This window comes from Cervus elaphus, chromosome 1, assembly GCF_910594005.1.
Source record: "Cervus elaphus chromosome 1, mCerEla1.1, whole genome shotgun sequence".
NCBI classification, from domain to species: Eukaryota; Metazoa; Chordata; class Mammalia; order Artiodactyla; family Cervidae; genus Cervus; species Cervus elaphus.
This window is the reverse complement of record NC_057815.1, coordinates 60,575,249-60,598,216: the sequence shown is the minus strand read 5'-3', so window position 1 is coordinate 60,598,216 and position 22,968 is coordinate 60,575,249. Positions and strand designations below refer to the sequence as shown.

Here is a 22,968-nt window from a genome sequence, read left to right as displayed (position 1 = left end):
TCTGTCCATGGGATTTCCCAGGCAAGAATACTGGGGTGGGTTGCCATCTCCTTCTCCAGGGGATCTTCCCCACCCAGGGATTGAAACTGTGTCTCCTGCATGGCAGGCAGATTCTTTACCACTGAGCTACCTGGGAAGCCCAATAGCATAAACCCAAAGTTTGTTATTTTTGTTGGTGCCAAACAGGGAAACAAGCATAAACCTCAATGGGAGAAGAAAATCACACTTCTATGGCAGAATTTATCTTCCTTGGCCTTTCACAGGACTCACAGACCCAGATCCTGCTGTTTATTCTTTTTCTCATCATTTATCTGTTAACTGTGCTTGGAAACCTGCTTATCATCATTCTCATCTTCACGGATTCTCAACTTCACACGCCCATGTACTTTTTTCTTAGAAACCTCTCTTATACAGATCTCTGCTTCTCTACCAGCATTGTCCCTCAAGTGTTGGTCCACTTCTTGGTGAAGAAGAAATCTATTTCTTTCGCGGGCTGTATGACACAGGTCATTGTCTTCCTTCTGGTCGGGGGCACAGAATGTGCTCTGCTGGCAGTGATGGCCTATGACCGGTATGTGGCGGTCTGCAAGCCCCTGCACTACCCCACCATCATGACCCAGCAAGTGTGTCTCCAGTTGACCACAGGGTCCTGGGCCAGTGGTGCAGTAGTGTCTCTGGTAGATACCACCTTTACTTTCCAACTTCCTTATCAAGGACAGAACATTATCAGTCACTACTTTTGTGAACCCCGTGCCCTCCTGAAGCTGGCTTCAGCAGATACTTACATCACAGAAATGGCCATCTTTGCAATGGGTGTGGTCATCCTCCTAGCTCCTGTCTCCCTGATCTTGGTCTCCTAGTGGAATATCATCTCCACTGTGATCCAGATGCAGGCTGGGGAGGGGCGGCTCAAGGCTTTTTCTACCTGTGGCTCCCACCTCATTGTTTTTGTCCTCTTTTATGGATCAGGAATATTCACCTACATGCGGCCAAATTCCAAGACCATAAAAGAGCAGGATAAAATGATATCTGTGTTCTATACAGTGGTGACTCCAATGCTGAATCCCATAATTTATAGCCTGAGAAACAAGGATGTCAAAGGAGCTCTCAGGAAACTGGCTGGAAGAAAGTCCTTTTCTCAGAGATGGTGATCTTTAGGTTTGACTTTTGGAGGCATGGTAACATCCTTAAATGAAGAGCAGAATTTCAGTCAGCAGTTATGAATTAGGTCATTTCAGGAAGAAGGATAAAAGTAAGGAACACATTTCAGAAACTGTGCCTATAAACATAGAGAAGAAATAGAGGATGAAAAGTTAGGTTACTTCTTGGTTATGAAAAGGATTAAGTGCTATTTTGAAGGCACATTTGGTTAATCAGTTAACATGGACATGTTTGAAGCATAGTCACTGTTGAATCTAAGAGGTTTAAACTGGATTATCCTGAGATAACATCTAATATGAGTTGAATACATTATTTTAACATCAAAGACATTTCAAGTTTGGATGTCCCAGTCAGAAACCTAGGAAAAGTCTGATCAAAACAATAAACATGTTTGGAAGAGTCTTTACTACTAGGATCATTCATGGCCCACAGCATTCCAGTTGTAAAAAGGTTCCAGAGGCAACGCTACTTCCTAGCTCATGATGTTCTTTTCTGAAAGCTCCGGAAAATTTTTTATTTCATTGCCCCAAAGTTCATCTATCACAGATTATCAGACTAAAAAGGGAATTCAGTCATATAATCCAAACATATGTCTGAGGCTTAAACTACTCTATAATATTTCTATTAGTTGTCCATCATTTGTCTAGACAAGAATGATATAGCTAGCTCCCTATGCTCTAGGATCATTCCCTTTAGACAGTTTATTTACTATTATATATACTATTAAATAGACAGTTTTTTACTATTAGAAAGATCTTCCTTCAGTTTTCCTATATTTTCAACCAACTCTCACTAGTTTTACTCCTAGAATAATTTTTCATTATCCTTCTATACTAAAACTCACTGAAGTCAATTTCTATATCTACCCAAATTCATTTCTCACAATCACCTGCTTGTTATTTTAAAATTCCTTTATCTAACATTCTTTGGTACCCTACATTCATTCCGACCACCTTCCTTTGAATGATCCCAGTTTACCCAATGAATATTTCTTCTGAAAGTAAAATAGAATTAGAATTTTAGAAATTGGAGTTTACAAACTCTAGGCTGGTACCTCCATAAGCTTAGCTGTCTCTATATCTCACCGTGGCTCATCTTCTCTAGAATGGTCAATTCTGGAATCCACTTCAGGTTCTCATCAAGTCTTAATCCAAATAAACTGGCTGAAAACTGCTTGGCTCTTTTACCCAAACTTTAATCAGTTACACATTTAGAGGAGATTCCATGGTCACCATTCCACAGTTACCATAAACATGGGTCAGGAACAACATGCCTCAGATTGATTTTGCAGTAGAGTATCTCCCCAGTGAGGAGATATCTAGTAGCTAAAGTTCTTATTTCTTTCATTCATGTATCCATGCAATCATTTTAAAACCATTTATTAAGCTCTTATTTCATTTTATCTTATCCAACTCTGAGTGTATCCAATACACCCAAAGAAATGACTGACACATAATGTGTTTTCATACACATTTTTGCATTTGTTACTATCCTTTTAAAATTACTAGAACTGCACTACAATAGACAAACTCTAATTGGAGAATAAGGATCAGAGAAAACCCCTATTCAAGCTTGTGATAATTGAGGTGATATAGAAAAGGACAAAAATTAATAGTTGAAGTTTGTGATTTAGTTGCCAGTAATGATCCAGATGAAATCTAATTCAGTGACTGGAGGAAAAAAAAAAAAACAGAACATGTACACAGAAAATGCAGACACTAATTTGGAGAAGTTTTGCCATGAAGGTGAAGGAAGAAACAAAATATGACTGTGAAAGTGGGATTGTGGGCTTTTAATTTTCCTTTTTTTTTTCTTTTATTTATTTTTTTTTTAGATTTCTAGGCCCCTTCCCTTTTCCTTCAGACTTTAACCCTTTACTCACTGCCACTTTCCCTAACACACTGCTCTTTTTAAAGCTCTTGGTTACTATAATTTTCACACAGAATGAAATATTCAGATACTTTGCATTCTCATAATTATTTGATCTTCCTTCCTTCAATGATTTCAACCGTGGTCATATCTTAAATATCGTCGTTGCCAATAGTTGTCATCCCCACTTTCCAAATTGTGAAACCACAGAATCCTGAGCAAATAAAATGACTGCTGCTTTAAGGCACTACGTTTTGAGATGGTTTGTTATGCAGCAATAGATCACTAACGCTCCGAGACAATCACGCTCCATTCCATTCAAACAGATGTCTGTGGGGCTCTTTCACATTACCAGTGAAAACTACTACCTCTCCTGCTATGGAGGGAGACGGGGATAAAGGACCAAGCGGCTTCTAAAGAATTATAATAAAGATGATGTATCAGGCAGGGTTTTTAGTTGCAAGTAACAGAAACTGACTATGTATGATTTAAGCCGAAAAGAAAAAATACTGAATAATATTAATTCCTACCTTCAGCCAGAACCACAGGTCTAATTCATTTATCACAGAATGGGTCAGAATCCCACGCACAGAGGAGCCTGGTGGGCTACAGTCCACAGGGTCACAGAGTCAGACACGACTGCAGTAACTTTGCACGCACGCATGCGCGCACAGGTCAGTGAGGACATCACTGCCATTCAGCACTAGGGGGCGCAGCTTACACAGTCAATACCGTCTTCAGGCGGGAGCAGCAATTCGCTGAATCTGGAAATTGGAATAGGGCGGCTTCTCTACCGCTGATAGAAAAAGAGAAATTGCTGACAAACAACCTCAACCAAGTGATCAAGGTTAACATAAATAGTGTTAAATCCTGTTGGCAGTATGTTCCCTTGAGATGATGTGATGGAAACAGCACTTTATGATCGGAAGATCTTCAAACCCATAACCTCAGTCTAATCAGGAGAAAATTATCAGACAAATTCTCATAAATGGGCTTCCTGTAAAATGTATAACCTTTACTCCTCAAAACTTTAAAGGTCCTCAAAAACAAATCTGAGAGACTGTAACAGCCAGGAGGAGCCCAAGGAGACACAACAACTTAATGTAACATGGTATCCTGAGTAGAATCCTGGATCAGAAAAAAAGGATAAAAAACAAAACTTAAGGAAATCCAAGCAAAGTGTAAAGTTTAGTTAATAATAAGCTATCATTCTTATATTCTTAATTGTAGCAGATGTGCCATAATAATGTAAATAACAACAATGGACTGTGGATAGTGACTGAAGCCATGAAATTAAAAGACTCTTGATCCTTGGAAGAAAAGCTATGACAAACCTAGACAGCATATAAAAAAGCAGAGACATCACTTTGCCGACAAAATCCATATAGTTAAAGCTATGTTTTTTCCTGTAGTCATGTAAGGATGTGAGAGTTGGACCATAAAGAAGGCTGAGCACCAAAGAATTGATGCTTCCATACTGTGGTACTGGAGAAGACTCTTGAGAGTCCCTTGGACAGCAAGGAGATCCAACCAGTCAACCCTAAAGGAAAGCAACCCTGAATATTCATTGGAAGGATCAATGCTGAAGTTTAAGCTCCAATACTCTGGCCACCTGATGTGAAGGGCCAGTTCATTGGAAAAGACTCTGACGCTGGGAAAGATTGAGGGTAGGAGGAGAAGGGGGTGAAGGAGGATGAGATGGTTGGATGGCATCACTGACTCAATGGACATGAGTGTGAGCAAATTCTGGGAGATAGTGAAAAACAGGATAGCCTGGCATGCTGCTGCAGTCCATGGGTCACAAAGAGTTGGACACAACTGAGCAACTGAGCAAAAACAAGGCCAATAATGGGAAAAGTTTATGGGGAGGTGTCTGGGGTTCACTTTACTATCAGTTCAGTTCAGTCAGTCTTGTCTGACTCTATGACCCCATGGACTGCAGCACACCAGGCTTCCCTGTCCATCACCAACTCCCAGAGCCTACTCAAACTCATGTCCATCGAGTCGGTGATGCCATACAACCATTTAATCCTCTGTCATCCCCTTCTCCTCCCACTTTCAATCATTCCCAGCAACAGGGACTTTTCAAACGAGTCAGTTCTTCCCATCAAGTGGCCAAAGTATTGGAGATTCAGCTTCAGCATCAGTCCTTCCAATGAATATTCAGGACTGATTTCCTCTAGGATGGACTGGTTGGATCTCCTTGCAGTCGAAGAGACTCTCAAGGGTCTTCTCCAAAACCACAGTTCAAAAGCATCAATTCTTCGGCACTCAGCTTTCTTCAAAGTCCAACACTCACATTCATACATGACCACTGGAGAAACCATAGCCTTGACTAGATGAACCATTATTGGCAAAGTAATGTCTCTGCTTTTTAATATGCTGTCTAGGTTGGTCATAACTTTCCTTCCAAGGAGTAAGTGTCTTTTAATCTCATGGCTGCAATCACCATCTGCAGTGATTTTGGAGCCCAAAAAAATAAAGTCTGACACTGTTTCCCCATCTATTTGCCATGAAGTGATGGGACCAGATGCCATGATCTTAGTTTTCTGAATGTTGAGCTTTAAGCCAACTTTTTCACTCTCCTCTTTCACTTTCATCAAGAGGCTCTTTAGTTCCTCTTCACTTTCTGCCATAAAGGTGGTGTCATCTGCATATCTGAGGTTATTGATATTTCTCCTGGCAATCTTGGTTATAGCTTGTGCTTCTTCCAGCCCAGCGTTTCGCATGATGTACTCTGCATATAAGTGAAATAAGCAAAGTAACAATATACAGCCTTGAGGTACTCCTTTCCTATTTGAAACCAGTCTGTTGTTCCTTGTCCAGTTCTAACTGTTGCTTCCTGGCTTGCATATAGGTTTCTCAAGAGGCAGGGAAAAGTCTAGACTGGGTGTATATAATTGGTTAAGTCCTAACTTCAATGCAGACAAAGGCAGTTAATATCAGTTGTATTCAATTTCTATGGACAGAGATAGGCTCTAACTCTCCACAACACTCAACAGTAGACTGTAATTATAGAAGTGAAAGTGAAAGTGAAATTCGCTCAGTCGTGTCTGACTCTTTGCGACCCCATGGACTGTAGCCTAGCAGGATCCTCAGTCCATGAGATTTTCCAGGCAAGAATACTGGAGTGGGTTGCCATTTTCTTCTCTAGGGTATCTTCCTGACCCAGGGATCGAACCCATTGTAGGCACTCTCCCGCATTGTAGGCAGACACTTTACCGTCTGAGCTACCACGGAAGCCCAAACTATAACTATAGAAAGGTTATTCAAATGATCAGAACCTTAAAACTAAGAAATATCAATGACAAATAGCCCATGAAACTAAATCTTACCCCTTCTCATATCTTGAGTATCTACACATTCCTGTCTGCTTTTTGATTCCAGGAGAAAGGGGAGATGGGTAGGTGGGGCAGTGAAAACTTGTAAGAAAAATTCGGCCAGTTTTAGATGTAGATGGAGGAAGCCACAGAAGTTTGACAAGCCGTTTTCCCATCTACCCTATGGGTGGCCCTCGGTTCTAGGCACTAGAGTTGGGGTCAAGTCTACAAAGTAGGAGGGGCCTGGGAAAGGGGCGGGTCTGGGAGAGGCCCCACCCCCTGGTCAACTGTACAAACTTGGGCCGCGGGTGCTGCTGGGGGCTCCAGCCAAGCCTGGTGAGCATGCGCAGGTGTGTCGGCCTGCTCCTGGAATTTAAGAGGTACGGAACCGGCGCCGGCGAGTAAGGGTCAAGTGTGACCCACGGTACTTCAGTTCTGGAGTGATTAGCGACGCAAGCTCCCTTCCCCGACCGGGCGGGCGACTTGTGCAGCTCCTCTGAACTGGCTCCTGGGTGTGACTGAACTCAGCCCTGGCTGGAAGCGGTACTTGCAGGCATCACGCGGCTCCGCGGGCAGTGAGGAGGCGGGTGAGTGGAATTGGGAATCCGGCTAGAGGGCACCCACGTGGAGCGCACGGGCCTCCTCGGCTTGTTTGCAGTTGCCGGGATTCCAGCTCTGCGCTCTGCAGTTTCTGCTGGAGGCGCTGGAGGAGGGCGCGACCTGACAGGCGTGGAGGCCTGGGCTGTGGAAGGAAGTCAGCGCATGGGAGAGGAGAAGTAAGCAGGGCATGGGTGGGAAACCGCAAGGCTAGGTTCCAGATCCCCTGTCTCCCCTTCAATTCTGCGATGCGGGCGGTCTCCAGGCGCTTACCCTGGTAAATATATCTTGCCCAGCTTGATTTTGGAGTGACTCGTGGATTCCAGATCAAGTGTGATTGGATCGATTAACTGGAAAAGAAAATGGAGAAAAGTTCATTGCAACTTGCCTTGCTTTCTCAGTCATTCCTGGACACGCGCTAAAAGTAACTTAGTAATTTTATATTTAGTAGTAAATATAATGAGTAATTTATTAATTTCTAATCTATAAATCCGTATTTTTTGTTGATTTTTCTCACTTTGAGTTGACTGTGTAATTCGTCTCATTCCTGTTTGTTTATATATGTAAGGCTTCGCCATTGCCTAACAGTAGAACTGGAGCTGGGCTATGTAGATTCTGTGCAGTGTTTGAAGTGTTTTTAATTTGAGTTGTGTTTTAGAAGCAAAAGTTAAATTTCAAAGTCGTTGAGATTGTTTTTTCTATTTCTACTTGGTGTTAAGATCTAGTCTTCATTCTGGTAATAAACGTGGTTTGTACAACTTTTGTTTACTTTTTGTTTATTGAAGAAGTTTTTGGTACCTTAATAAAGTAGTGGCTTTTGTAAGCATTCTCTTTATTCAGATGCTTATTGACACACTGCTTTATGCTCCTTTTTACAAGCTAATCTCGGAGGTGAAAGAGTCTCCTTACCTGAAGGTGAAAGATTCTCCTTACCTCGGGGTATTGCTCACCTATGACGTATTTGATTAAAAATAACCCTTCTTACAGATACTACCTATTCCCCATAATTAGCGTCTGTTCCAGTTCCTTGATGCTGTAAAATCATTTGAACTGGTGTCAGCTGGCTATTTAATCTAACTCTCCAAATTCCTGTCACCTGCGCCTTACTGGGAGAAGGCAATGGCACCCCACTCCAGTACTCTTGCCTGGAGAATCCCATGGACGGAGGAGCCTGGTAGGCTGCAGTCCATGGGGTCGCTGAGTCGGACACGACTGAACGACTTCACTTTCACTTTTCACTTTCATGCATTGGAGAAGGAAATGGCGCCCCACTCCAGTACTGTTGCCTGGAGAATCCCAGGGACGGCGGAGTCTGGTGGGCTGCCCTCTATGGGATCGCACAGAGTCGGACACGACTGAAGCGACTTAGCAGCAGCAGCAGCAGCGCCTTACTGAGCCCATCCTTCAGAGGTCCTGGCTTGGCCCTTAACTCCTCTTCCTGAGCTACACCATCGTTCTTAAAGGTGTCTGTTTAGTACTTTAGAGTTTAAACTTCAACAGTTCTTGACTCCATTGCTTGAGTCCATTGCTCCTCCCTTAAACAGACCGCTTAAGCTCTTCGCAGTCACATCGGTACCTTGGTCCTTTTATTATCCAGACTGTTCCTCCTTTGAAATCTTTAAGAGCCAGCATGTCATCCTGAACATCTCTAACCTGGCCTCATAGCTCTATAATAATTTATACTGAGTAATTTATTAATTTTTAATCTATAAATCCCTAGTGTATTTTGATGCTTTTTCTCTCTTTGAATTGAATGTGTAGTTCATCTCATTCTTGTTTAATTATATATGTAAAGCTTCACTATTTCCTAACAGTAGAACTTGAGCTGTGCTATATAGATTTTGAAATGCAATGTTTGAAGTGTTTTTAATTTGAGTTGTGTTTTAGAAGCAAAAGTTAAATTTCAAAATAGTTGAGATTGTTTTTTCTATTTCTACATGGTGTTAAGAGCCAGTTTTCATTCTGATAATAAATGTAGTTTGTACAACTTTTGTTTACCTTTTGTTTATTGAAGAGTTTTGGTACCTTAATAAGTAGCAGCTTTTTTAAGCATTCTCATGAGTGCTTGAATAGAAATTACATTCTATCTGGTTTTGTATATCAAAGTAAGCATATTCATGTCCACTGTGCTGTTAATTTTAGTTTACTTTATTTGGTAAGGACTGAAAAAAGTCGTCTTAGTCTCCTGTTTATATTGTGCTATTATTGATCACATCTCTTGTTTTCTGAAAGTTTTGCTCTAAATATATTTCACTTATGTGATCTGATACAGAGAGTAGTAGTCAAAATGTCATCAGTTGTGCAAAAGTTTCCTCCTTGTCTAATGTCATTCATTTGTGCTTTCAATTCAATATATATCTTAATTCAGTTTATCCCTGCTTATTTTATTGTTTACATTTGCTTGTTATTTTTTTTAATCATCCCTTTAAGCTTTGGAGTTCTTTTGGATGTCTCTTGAGTTTTTATGTAATTGAGTTAAATTGTTACTCAGTGCATTTATCATTACAATGGATATTCTTGTTTGTTAAATCTACTTTTTTTTTTTTTTTAATGCTCCCTTGGTTTTTGTTTTTAACATGTGATCTGTGAACTTTTTCTTCTTTTTTCTCCTTGTATATTATTAATTCTTAAAGTATCTGGGCCCATAGTTCATTCTTCTGCTGAAACTCAGTGAGTGATACCTCTTTAGCACTTGAAACTTCTTTTTTTTTTTTTTTTTAATAAACCCATACATTCCTAAAGTTTGGAGAAGGTTTGTGTTGGATCTCAGAATCTTTCCTCAGTTGATCCACTTTGCCTTGTGTCCCCATTTAATGGGGATCTTAATGAGTATATAAATGGTTTCAAATATTTCTACAAGACAGTGAAAATATGGTTTAAAGAAACAATTTAGCAAAGGCCACCACTTAGAATACGCTAGGAGGTGACCACAGTGAAGGTGGAAACCCATCTGCCTCTGTGACTCTTAAGCTGCTTCAATGGAGCAGGCAGGCCAAGTCAAATAGAAAATAGGGATTGAGTGAAGGGTTACATGTGAAACATCTATTCCAGTTATCTCCCCAAACTCCCAGCCCTCTTTCCACATGCATAGAGAAGCAGTTTAGCTCCAGCACCTTCCTCCCACAAAAGGTTCTTTCCTAAATAAACTGAATAAACCATCTGAGGAGAATGAAGACTTTTAGCTTTGGTGTTGACATTTTTTTATAGTAAAACCTTTTCACTCTGTTGTGTAGGGAGCCCATAGCTTGACAGCCAGCTCCTCCTCTCACCCTAAGTCTAAGCTTGCCGATGTGTATGTCTCACTGATATTCACGTCAGTTCAGTTTTGTTCAGTTGCTCAGTAGTGTCTGACTCTTTGCGACCCCATGGACTGCCGCACGCCAGGCCTCGCTGTCCATCACCAACTCCCAGAGTTTACTCAAACTCATGTCCATTGAGTCGGTGATGCCATCCAACCATCTCATCCTCTGTCATCCCCTTCTCTTCCTGCCTTCAATCTTTCCCAGCATCAGGGTCTTTTCAAATGAGTCAGTTCTTTGCATCAGGTGGCCAAAGTATTGGCCAAAGTATTCAGCTTCAACACCAGTCCTTCCAATGAATATTCAGGACTGATTTCCTTGAGGATTGGCTGGTTGGATCTCCTTGCTGTCCAAGGGACTCTCAAGAGTCTTCTCCAACACCACAGTTCAAAAGCATCAATTCTTCAGCACTCAGCTTTCTTTATGGTCCAAATCTTTCATCCATACACGACTCTTAGAAAAACCATAGCTTTGACTAGACAGACCTTTGTTGGCAAAGTAATGTCTCTGCTTTTTAATATGCTGTCTAGGTTGGTCATAACTTTTCTTCCAAGGAGCAAGCGTCTTTTAATTTCAAGGCTGCAGTCACCATCTGCAGTGATTTTGGAGCCCCCCCAAAAATAAAGTCTGTCATTGTTTCCCCATGTATTTGCCATGAAGTGATGGGACCAGATGCCATGATCTTAGGTTTCTGAATGTTGAGTTTTAAGCCAACTTTTTCACTCTCCTCTTTCACTTTCATCAAGAGGCTCTTTAGTTCTTCCTCACTTTCTGCCATAAGGGTGATGTCATCTGCATATCTGAGGTTATTGATATTTCTTGTGGCAATCTTGATTCCAGCTTGTGCTTCATCCAGCCCAGAGTTTCTCATGATATACTCTGCATTTAAGTTAAAAAAGCAGGGTGACAAGATATTCACATAACTCTTGGTAAGTCTCCCATTCAGGGCAAATACCCATTAGGAAACCAGTCTACTGATACAGAAGAAGTAGAAATTCATATGACAATCTAGAATAATCAACCTAACACTTGATTCTTAAATATGAGCAGAAAACTGGGGAACACTCGATGTCTAAAAGCCACGATGATTAAAAACCTTGATCACAGAATCAAAAGGAATTTAGGAAACAGGAAAATCTTCAGAGAAATTTGAAATTATATTTTAACTGTACAGGCACAATGCTATGGGAAGAGAACCATCAGTAAGGAATAAATTTAAAGTTTATAAATTTATGAATTTAAATTTTATAAATTTAAAGTGACTAGTAGAAACATTTTTTGTTTCTTCATAAAAATAAATTCTTCAAAGTCAAGTGAAAGAAATCCCCCATAACTCAAAGAAAAAAACATAAAAGCTTTCATCAGTTTTCAAAAAAAAAAAAAAACAACACTTCTGTGGAGTAAATCTGGACATAGAAATTAAGGTAAGGTAGAAAATGGTTGGTTTTTTTCATAGAAGTTCTCATGTGCCATTTGATTGTTTTTCCTCTTGCCATGTGCATGGATCACTTTGATTTGTAATTTTTTTCCCTATGATTTTATTTTTTACCAGAAAATTTTTTTCTCCCTTCTCCTCCATATTTTGGGAGACATTTTTAGGCTTTTCTGTCATATCATTGGTTCAATGAAGTGTTACTTCTGCTTTCTACTGCTTCCAACCAAGATTTTAAGTCTGCTAATCTACTTTGATACTTACTTTTACCTCATTCCTGTTTTACCAACAGGATTTTTAATTGTCTTTGGTTACAATACATCCTTTTGAATCTGTAGACATCAGGCAAGTGTCTTCTTAAATTTTTTAATAAAGATTGTGTTTTAGAACAATTTTACATTTACAGAAAAGTACAGTTTCCATATACCCAAACCATTTTCTCTATTAGTGACAAATTAGTATGGTACACCTATTTCAATTAATGAGATAATGAAATACTATTTAATTAATTATATTTCAATTAATGAAATAATATTAATACACTAACTGAAGCCCGTACTCTATTCATTTTTCTTTAGTTTTTACCTAATATCTTTTTTCCGATCCGTGGTCCCAGCCAGGATGCCATATTCTGTTTATTTGTTTTATATCCTTAAGCTTCTTGGCTATAACAGTTTCTCAAACTTGCCTTTAATGACCTTTACAATTTTGAGGAGTATAGGTCAGGTATTTTAAAGGAAGCCCGTTTTTAGAATTTGTGATTATTTTTCTCATGATTAGATTGGAGTTATGGGTTTAGAGAAGGAACATCACAGAGAGAAAAGTGCTATTTCCACCACATTGTCTCAAGGGAACATACTATCAATGTGACTTACCACTATTGATATTACCCTTCCATCATCACCTGGTTGAAGTAGCATTTGTGAGGTTTCTCCTGTATGTGTGTGTGTGTGTATGTGGGTGTGTGTTAGTTGCTCAGTCATGTCTGATTGTTTGCAACCCCGGAGACTATAGCCCACCAGGCTCCTCTGCCCATGGAATTCTCCAGGCAAGAATGGAGAATGGAGTGGGTAGTGATTCCCTTCTCCAGGGGATTTTTCTGACCCAGGGATCGAACACAGGTCGCCTGCGTTGCAGGCAGATTCTTTACCATCTGAGCCATCAGGGAAGCCCTTTCTCCACTATAAATGCACTTTTCTTCCTCTCCATAGTGTACTCATTTGGAAGGAAATCACTACAAAGAGCCCACACTCAATGGAGAGTTATGCCCTACCTCCTGAAGGGCTGAGTATGTAAATATTTGGAATTCTTCTCATGGGAGATTTGGGTATTCTTCCACATTTATTGATTGATTCAGTCATGTATATCAGTGTGGCTTAAGGGTATTTATTTTATGGTTTGGGTTATAATCCAGTATTACCTCATTCAGTTGTTCATGCTGCTCCAGCTTTGACCATTGGGAGCTCTTTCACTTAGCTTCTGTGTGCCTTTGACACGCCCCAGTAAATGTGTTTTGTTTTGTTTCTGAGCATTTCTTTACTTTCTGGCACTTTAAGATGTGCCAGGCTCATCTTATGTATTTCCTATCCCAGTCCTCAAATCATCCATTTGTCCATGGAACCCTGATTCCTTTTATTGAAGAATGGTTTTAGAAACCAATATCTGGGAGCTAGGTGTTCCTTCTATGCCTACTCTGATGGCAGAGCAAGGAAATGTATGTGTGTATACTAACCCCTATATATTCATATATCTGTAAATATTTCTGTATGTAACCTTCTTTACCTGTATTAAGCGAAACAAGTTCATACTGATATCTCCAGCTCTAATTCGTTACCACATGGATCGTTTGGCCTCCTTCCCTTGGTTATGTGTAAACTCCCACTCAAACACTGAGAAACCTGGCTCTCAGAAACTGCATGCCATTTACTTATTATTCAGTTCCAGCACAAGTGTATATCAGTATCAGAATTGTTCACTTCTACCTTCATGGAAAATAACTATTAACTGGAGCATGTTTTCTTTTGCCTTTAGTCTTATGGATTCTGCTTATTTCCAAACTCCTTTTTTCTTTCCTGGAATGTCGTGTTCTAAGATGTTTCCTTGTCCTCTCTAGCATTCTGTATTTTTCCTTCTATCGCTCTCTCATTTCAAAGGCCTTCGTATATCCTTCCCCTACTTTGTTTATTAATCCTTACTTGACTGTTGATTGATCTATTCAGTTGGGCATTGCCAGTAAATGAGGTCAGGAAATAATTTTATGCATAAACTTTTGGCCAGATTGTAAGGTATACTTATAGGCAGACACATCTGTGTTGTGTATGATAATATATGATAATCTATTGAGAGCTTACTATCTGCCGAGAAGTGAGGTGAGTGTTCTCTTAATCCCTATAATTCAATCAGACAGATTTTGTTACATGCATTTACAGTTGAGAAAACTCAGACTTTGGCTAAATAATTTGCTCAAGTTCATACATGTAGTAATTAGTACAGTCTGGATTTAACCTCATGTCTACGACTCCAGAGTGTGTACTCTTAGCCACTATATATTGACTATATCAGGGTTTCTTAGCTTCAGAATTATTGACATTTGGGGCTGGATAGTTATTTTTTATAAGGGGATTAATGTGCACTGCAGGGTGTTTAGCAGCTTCCCTGCTGTAGCCACTAGATGCCTGTAACAGCCCCACTTGTGACAACCAGAACTGTCTGCAGGCATTGCCAGATTTTCTGTGTTGGCAGAATTGCACCTGAGAACCACTGGCCTAGCGGCTTACAATAAACATGACTCCTGAATGGTAAATTGCATCTGGACTGGGAGAACTGTAAACCAGATGGAAAGTTGGATCTGAACTTCTCTGACTGCAGTGACTCTTATAATCAGGCATGCTCTTTTGGGGAGCTCTGACAGCTTCACTTGTAGAGTTGTTAGATATTGGTCCTGTGGAAGGAACCTTCCAATCAAGATGCTTTCTGCCCAACCTACATGGGTCACATTGCCTGCACTTGAGCTATACTCTGTGAGAACTCCCACTGAAGAAGAATTCTAGTTCCTCAGTCCTCTGCTAGCAAGCTTTGTTTTCTGTCTAGTAGCCTTCTTAGTAGCTTGTGCCAAATATGACTTTTGGTAGACTTGTAAGTCTTGAATATTGGGTTGAGCCTAAGATCATCCTGTTGCACATTGCAGACTGGTTCATAGCAAATCCTAACAAATGAAAGCTTTTAATTATTATAGTTTGGGGATATACTTTTTGACCTAGATCTCATTTGTGTCTTTTTTTTTTTTCAGTTTCTCAGTTACCTGAATATTGGCTGTGTGTCTGAAGCTCCTGGAACTTTTCTCACTGCATATAAACATTATACACAAGTGCTTAGCCCCAGCCTGAGAATTATTGGAATCTTCTGGTAAGACAAATTTGAACTGCAGGGGGAGTTCTGTGGCGGAAGATGCATCCTTTGAGCAAGCTGATGACTATCTCAAAACCTCATAACCTGGCTCATGAACAAAGTGAGGTCCTGAGAGCAAATACGTCTTGGCATCAGGAAACCATCCCAGTCATGGAGACAGATGACTGTGAGGCCTCTCGTCAGAAATTCAGTCATTTCCAGTATTTGGAAGTGTCTGGGCCTCGTGAAGCCCTGAGCCAACTCTGGGAGCTCAGTCTTCAGTGGCTGAGACCAGAAATTCATACAAAGAAGCAGATTCTAGAGTTATTGGTGCTGGAGCAGTTCCTGACAATTCTCCCTGAAGAAGTCAGGACTTGGGTGAATTTACAACATCCGAAGAATAGCAAAGAAGTGGTGAGCCTCATACAGGATGTGATTGATATGCTTGAAGATGAAGGTGAGAATATAGAAAATTGGAGGTGGAATAGCTGATCCTCTCCCATATAAGGAAAAATTATCTTAAAATTTTTTATTTGTGTATAGTTGATGTACAATATTATATAAGTTGGAGGTTTATGATATGTTATTGTGTAGTCCCTAAGTTGTGTCTGACTCTTTGCAACCCTGTGGACTGCAGCATGCCAGGCTCCCCTGACCATTACTGTCTCCCTGAGTTTGCTCAAACTATGTCCATTGAGTTGATGATACCATCCAACCATCTCATTCTCTCTCACTCCCTTCTCTTCCTGCCCTCAATGTTTCCCAGCATCAGGGTCTTTTCCAGTGAGTCCACTTTTTGCATCAGGTGGCCAAAGTATTGGAGCTTCAACTTCAGTATCAGTCCTTCCAATATAGTGATTCACAAGTTTATAAGATTATACTCCATTTATAGTCATTATAAAATATTGGCTATATTCCTTCTATTGTATAATATATCATTGTAGCTTATTTTATATATAATAGTTTTTACCTATTAATTCTCTACCCCTTTATTGCCTCTCCCCTATTCCCTCTTCCCACTGGTAACCACTATTTTGTGAGTCTGTTTCTCTTTTGTTATATTCAGTAGTTTGTTGTATTTTTTTTCCATTTATTTTTATTAGTTGGAGGCTAATTAGTTTACAATATTGTAGTGGTTTTTGCCATACATTGACATGAATCAGCCATGGATTTACATGTATTCCCCATCCCGATCCCCCCTCCCACCTCCCTCCCCACCCCATCCCTCTCGGTCTTCCCAGTGCACCAGCCCTGAGCACTTGTCTCATGCATCCAGCCTGGGCTGGTGATCTGTTTCACCATTGATAATATACATGTTTCGATGCTGTTCTCTCAAAACATCCCACCCTCGCCTTCTCCCACAGAGTCCAAAAGTCTGTTCTGTACATCTGTGTCTCTTTTTCTGGTTTGCATATAGGGTTATTGTTACCATCTTTCTAAATTCCATATGTATGTGTTAGTATACTGTACTGATCTTTATCTTTCTGGCTTACTTTACTCTGTATAACAGGCTACAGTTTCATCCATCTCATTAGGACTGGTTCAAATGAATTCTTTTTAATGACTGAGTAATATTCCATGATGTATATGTACCACAGCTTCCTTATCCATTCGTCTGCTGACGGGCATCTAGGTTGCTTCCATTTCCTGGCTATTATAAACAGTGCTGCGATGAACATTGGGGTGCACGTGTCTTTTTCAGATCTGGTTTCCTCGGTGTGTATGCCCAGAAGTGGGATTACTGGGTCATATGGCAGTTCTATTTCCAGTTTTTTAAGCAATCTCCACACTGTTCTCCACAGCGGCTGTACTAGTTTGCATTCCCACCAACAGTGTAAGAGGGTTCCCTTTTCTCCACACCCTCTCCAGCATTTATTGCTTGTTGACTTTTGGATAGCAGCCATCCTGACTGGCGTGTAATGGTATCTCACTGTGGTTTTGATTTGCATTTCTCTGATAATGAGTGATGTTGAGCATCTTTTCATATGTTTGTTAGCAATCTATATGTCTTCTTTGGAGAAATGTCTTTAGTTTCTTGGCCCATTTTTTGAATGGGTCATTTATTTTTCTGGAATTGAGCTTCAGGAGTTGCTTGTATATTTTTGAGATTAATCCTTTGTCTGTTTCTTCATTTGCTATTATTTTCTCCCAATCTGAGGGCTGTCTTTTCACCTTACTTATAGTTTCCTTTGTTGTGCAAAGGCTTTTAAGTTTCATTAGGTCCCATTTGTTTAGTTTTGCTTTTATTTCAAATATTCTGGGAGGTGGGTCATAGAGGATCCTGTTGTGATTTATGTCGGAGAGTGATTTGCCTGTGTTGTCCTCTAGGAGTTTTATAGTTTCTGGTCTTACATTTAGATCTTTAATCCATTTTGAGTTTATTTTTGTGTATGGTGTTAGAAAGTGTTCTAGTTTCATTCTTTTACAAGTGGTTGACCAGTTTTCCCAGCACCACTTGTTAAAGAGGTTGTCTTTTTTCCATTGTATATCCTTGCCTCCTTTGTCAAAGATAAGGTGTCCATAGGTTCGTGGATTTATCTCTGGGCTTTCTATTCTGTTCCATTGGTCTATATATCTGTCTTTGTGCCAGTACCATACTGTCTTGATGACTGTGGCTTTGTAGTAGAGTCTGAAGTCAGGCAGGTTGATTCCTCCAGTTCCATTCTTCTTTCTCAAGATTACTTTGGCTATTCGAGGTTTTTTGTATTTCCATACAAATTATGAAATTATTTGTTCTAGTTCTGTGAAAAATACCGTTGGTAGCTTGATAGGGATTGCATTGAATCTATAGATTGCTTTGGGTAGTATAGTCATTTTGACAATATTGATTCTTCCAATCCATGAACACGGTATATTTCTCCATCTGTTTGTGTCCTCTTTGATTTCTTTCATCAGTGTTTTATAGTTTTCTATGTATAGGTCTCTTGTTTCTTTAGGTAGATATACTCCTAAGTATTTTATTCTTTTTGTTGCAGTCATGAATGGTATTGTTTCCTTAATTTCTCTTTCTGTTTTCCCATTGTTAGTATATAGGAATGCAAGGGATTTCTGTGTGTTAATTTTATATCCTGCAACTTTACTATATTCACTGATTAGCTCTAGTAATTTTCTGGTAGAATCTTCAGGGTTTTCTATGTAGAGGATCATGTCATCTGCAAAGTGAGATTTTCACTTCTTTTCCTATCTGGTTTCCTTTTACTTCTTTTTCTGCTCTGACTGCTGTGGCCAACACTTCCAAAACTATGTTGAGTAGTAGTGGTGAGGGTGGGCACCCTGGTCTTGTTCCTGATTTTAGGGGAAATGCTTTCAACTTTTCACCATTGAGGGTAATGCTTGCTGTGGGTTTGTCATATATAGCTTTTATTATGCTGAGGTATGTTCCTTCTATTCCTGCTTTCTGGAAAGTTTTAATCATAAATGGATGTTGAATTTTGTCAAAGGCTTTTTCTGCATCTATTGAGATAATCATATGGTTTTTTATCTTTCAAATTGTTAATGTGGTTTATTACATTGATTGATTTGTGGATATTAAAGAATCTTTGCATTCCTGGGATAAAGCCCACTTGGTCATGGTGTATGATTTTTTTAATATGTTGTTGGATTCTGTTTGCTAGAATTTTGTTAAGGATTTTTACATCTATGTTCCTCAGTGATATTGGCCTGTAGTTTTCTTTTTTTGTGGCATCTTTGTCTGGTTTTGGAATTAGGGTGATGGTGGCCTCATAGGATGAGTTTGGAAGCTTACCTTCATCTGCAATTTTCTGGAAGAGTTTGAGTAAGATAGGTGTTAGCTCCTCTCTAAATTTTTGGTAGAATTCAGCTGTGAAGCCATCTGGTCCTGGGATTTTGTTTGCTGGAAGATTTTTGATTACAGTTTTGATTTCCTTGCTTGTGATGGGTCTGTTAAGATCTTCTATTTCTTCCTGGTTTAGTTTTGGAAAGTTATACTTTTCTAAGAATTTGTCCATTTCTGCCAAGTTGTCCATTTTATTGGCATAGAGATTCTGGTAGAGCCTCTTATGATCCTTTGTATTTCAGTGTTGTCTGTTGTGATCCCTCCATTTTCATTTCTAATTTTGTTAATTTGGTTCTTCTCCCTTTGTTTCTTAATGAGTCTTGCTAATGGTTTGTCAATTTTGTTTCTTTTTTCAAAACACCAGCTTTTAGCTTTGTTGATTTTTGCTATGGTCTCTTTAGTTTCTTTTGTATTTATTTCTGCTCTAATTTTTAAGATTTCTTTCCTTCTACTAACCCTGGAGTTCTTCATTTCTTCCTTCTCTAGTTGCTTTAGGTGTAGAGTTAGGTTATTTATTTGACTTTTTTCTTATTTCTTGAGGTAAGCCTGTAATGCTATGAACCTTCCCCTTAGCACTGGTTTTACAGTGTCCCATAGGTTTTGGGTTGTTGCGTTTTCATTTTCATTCATTTATATGCATATTTTGATTTCTTCTATGATTTGTTGGTTATTCAGAAGCATGTTATTTAGCCTCCATATGTTTGAATTTTTAATAGTTTTTTTCCTGTAATTGAGATCTAATCTTACTGCACTGTGGTCAGAGAAGATGACTGTATGATGTCAATTTTTTTGAATTTCCCAAGGCTAGATTTATGGCCCAGGATGTGATCTATTCTGGAGACGGTTCTGTGTGCACTTGAAAAAAAGGTGAAATTGATTGTTTCAGGGTGAAATGTCCTATAGATATCAATTAGGTCTAGCTGGTCCATTGTGTCATTTAAAGTTTGTGTTTCCTTGTTAATTTTCTGTTTAGTTGATCTATCCATAGTTGTGAGTGGGGTATTAAAGTCTCCCACTATTATTGTGTTAGTGTTAATTTCTCCTTTCATACTCGTTAGCATTTGACTTACATATTGCAGTGCTCATATGTTGGGTGCGTATATATTTATAATTGTTATATCTTCTTCTTGGATTGATCCTTTGATCATTAAGTAGTGTCCTTCTTTGTCTCTTTTCACAGCCTTTATTTTAGTCTATTTTATCTGATATGAGTATTGCGACTCCTGCTTTCTTTTGGTCTCCGTTTGCGTGAAATATTTTTTTCCAGCCCTTAACTTTCAGTCTGTATGTGTCCCTTGTTTTGAGGTGGGTCTCTTGTAGACAACATATATAGGGGGTCTTGTTTTTGTACCCATTCAGCCAGTCTTTGTCTTTTGGTTGGGGCATTCAACCCATTTACATTTAAGGTAATTATTGATAGGTATGGTCCCGTTGCCATTTACTTTGTTGTTCTGGGTTTGTGTTTATACAACCTTTCTGTGTTTCCTGTCTAGAGAAGATCCTTTAGCATTTGTTGAAGCGCTGGTTTGGTGGTGCTGAATTCTCTCAGCTTTTGTTTATCTGTAAAGCTTTTGAATTCTCCTTCATATCTGAATGAGATCCTTGCTGGGTACAGTAATCTAGGTTCTAGGTTTTTCTCTTTCATTACTTGAAGTATGTCCTGCCATTCCCTTCTGGCCTGAAGAGTTTCTATTGATATATTAACTGTTATCCTTATGGGAATCCCTTTGTGTGTTATTTGTTGTTTCTCCCTTGCTGCTTTTAATATTTGTTCTTTGTGTTTCATCTTTGTTAATTTGATTAATATGTGTCTTGGGGTGTTTTGCCTTGTGTTTATCCTGTTTGGGAATCTCTGGGTTTCTTGGACCTGTGTAACTATTTCCTTCCCCATTTTGGGGAAATTTTCAGCTATTATCTCCTCGAGTATTTTCTCATGGCCTTTCTATTTGTCTTCTTCTTCTGGGACTCCTATGATTCGAATGTTGGGGCGTTTCACATTGTCCCAGAGGTCCCTGAGGTTGTCCTCATTTCTTTTGATCCTTTTTTCTTTTTTCCTCTCTGCTTCATTTATTTCCACCATTTTATCTTCTACCTCACTTATCCTATCTTCTGCCTCCGTTATTCTACTCTTGGTTCCCTCCAAAGTGTTTTTGATCTCATTCATTGCATTATTCATTTTTAATTGACTCTTTTTTATTTCTTCTCAGTCTTTATTAAACATTTCTTGTATCTTTTCAATCTTTGTTTCCAGGCTATTTATCTGTAACTCCATTTTGTTTTCAAGATTTTGGATCATTTTTATTACCATTATTCTAAATTCTTTTTCAGGTAGATTCCCTATCTCCTCCTCTTTTGTTTGAGTTGGTGGGCATTTTTCATGTTCCTTTACCTGCTGGGTATTTCTCTGCATTTTCATCTGGCTTAGATTGCTGTGTCTGGAGTGGGCTTTCTGTATTCTGGTGGTCTGGTTCCTTTTTATTGTGGAGGTTTCACCCAGTGGGTGGGGTTGGACGATTGGCTTGTCAAGGTATCCTGGTTAGGGAAGCTGGCGTCGGTGTTCTGGTGCGCGGAACTGGATTTCTTCTCTCTGGAGTGCAATGGAGTGTCCAGTAGTGAGTTTTGAGATGGGTCTGTGTGTTAGGTTTGACTTTGGGCAGCCTGTATGTTGACGCTCAGGGCTATGTTCCTGCGTTGTTGGAGAATTTGCATGGTATGTCTTGCTCTGGAACTTACTGGCTCTTGGGTGGTGGTTGGTTTCAGTGTAGGTATGGAGGCTTTTGGATGATCTCTTATTACTTAATATTCCCTGCAGTCAGGAGTTTTCTGGTGTTCTCAGGTTTTCGGCTTAAGTCTCCTGCCTCTGGATTTCAGTCTTATTCTTCCAGCAGCCTCAAGACTTCTCCAACTATACAGCACTGATAATAAAACTTCTAGGTTAATGGTGAAAAGATTCTCCACCGTGAAGGACACCCAGAGAGGTCCACAGAGTTACATGAAGAAGAGGAGAGGGAGGAGGGAGATAGAGATGAGCAGAAGGAGTAAAAGGGGGACTCAAGAGGAGAGAGAGAGATCTACGCAGTTCTCTGTTCCCTAAGTGTTCTCTGTAGCCCAGACACCCACAGAGATTCACAGAATTGGATTGGGAAGAGAAGGGGGAGGGAGGAAATAGAGGTGATCTGTGGGAGAAAAGAGAGAGTCAAAATCAACACACTCCTGAGTAAAAAATGGGTACTGAATATTGTATTCTTAAATGTCCAAAATTGATATCAAATACTGAAAAACAAAGATTAAAAATCTAGAGTAGAGGTTAGACTGTTAAAAATACAATATTAAAAACAAAAACAAAAAATTTAAGAAATATATATGAAGTTCGGTTTAAAAATAGGGCCTCTTTTTTTTTTTTTTTTTTTTACAAGATTATAGTGAAGTGAAAAGGAAAATTAAGGAGTAATCGAGGACTTTAAAAGAAAATAAAAAAGAAAAAAATTTTAATTAAAAAAATAGTAAAAATATATGAAAATGAAAGTTAAGGAGTAATAGAGTAGTAACAGGGAATTTTAAAAGAAAATAAAAGAGAAAAAATAAAAAGAAAAGGAAAAAAATTTTTTTAATTAAAAAAAAAAAGTAAAAATATATCTAGGAATTTCTCTGGAGCTGTTGTGGCCAGTGTGGGTTCGGTTCAGTTTCAGATAGCTCCTTGTTCCAGCTCACACTTCTCGATATCTATAGGCCCCTTCCGGTATAGTCGTTGTTACCTACAGGGCTTTTAATCTCTTGCAGCGGTCGCTTCTGAAGGGGTTCCGTTTGTTTATTTGGCTTCTGTTTGCTGGTCTCTTCAGTGTCTAATTTCCGCCCTGACACACGCTGGCGGAGGTGATCTCTTGTTTAGGTTCGCTTGTTCACTCCTTCTGCGGGGAGGGAGGGGCACTCCAGACAAATGTCACTGGCGTGTGTGGGGAGCACTCCCAGTGTTCTGGCCACACTGGCTTTGCCCCCGCTCGTGGCGGGCATGTGTGCTTCCCCCGTCTACACTGCTCAGGCTCCAGGCTGCTCTGTAGGGAGCGGGCCCTGCGTTTGCGTGCGGCTCCAGTTTTTGGGTTCTCCACA

General features: G+C 39.6%; 2 protein-coding genes and 1 pseudogene across 2 annotated transcripts in view; 2 read left to right on the top strand and 1 right to left on the bottom strand.

Annotated features, from left to right (window-relative positions):
• LOC122694965 (interferon-induced very large GTPase 1-like) overlaps nt 1–22,968 on the bottom strand; it is a 1,416,129-nt gene that overhangs the window by 585,663 nt on the left and 807,498 nt on the right. The window lies entirely within an intron of this gene.
• On the top strand, nt 165–1,151 carry LOC122701905 (annotated as a pseudogene).
• The window catches only part of LOC122695260 (zinc finger protein 215-like), a 462,760-nt gene continuing 446,774 nt past the window's right edge, over nt 6,983–22,968 (top strand). Inside the window, exons 1-2 of the mRNA XM_043904932.1 lie at nt 6,983–7,126; nt 14,968–15,522. Of these exons, the coding sequence (XP_043760867.1) occupies nt 15,126–15,522 (397 nt within the window). The 5' untranslated portion in view covers nt 6,983–7,126; nt 14,968–15,125. The remainder of the gene's footprint in view (nt 7,127–14,967; nt 15,523–22,968) is intronic.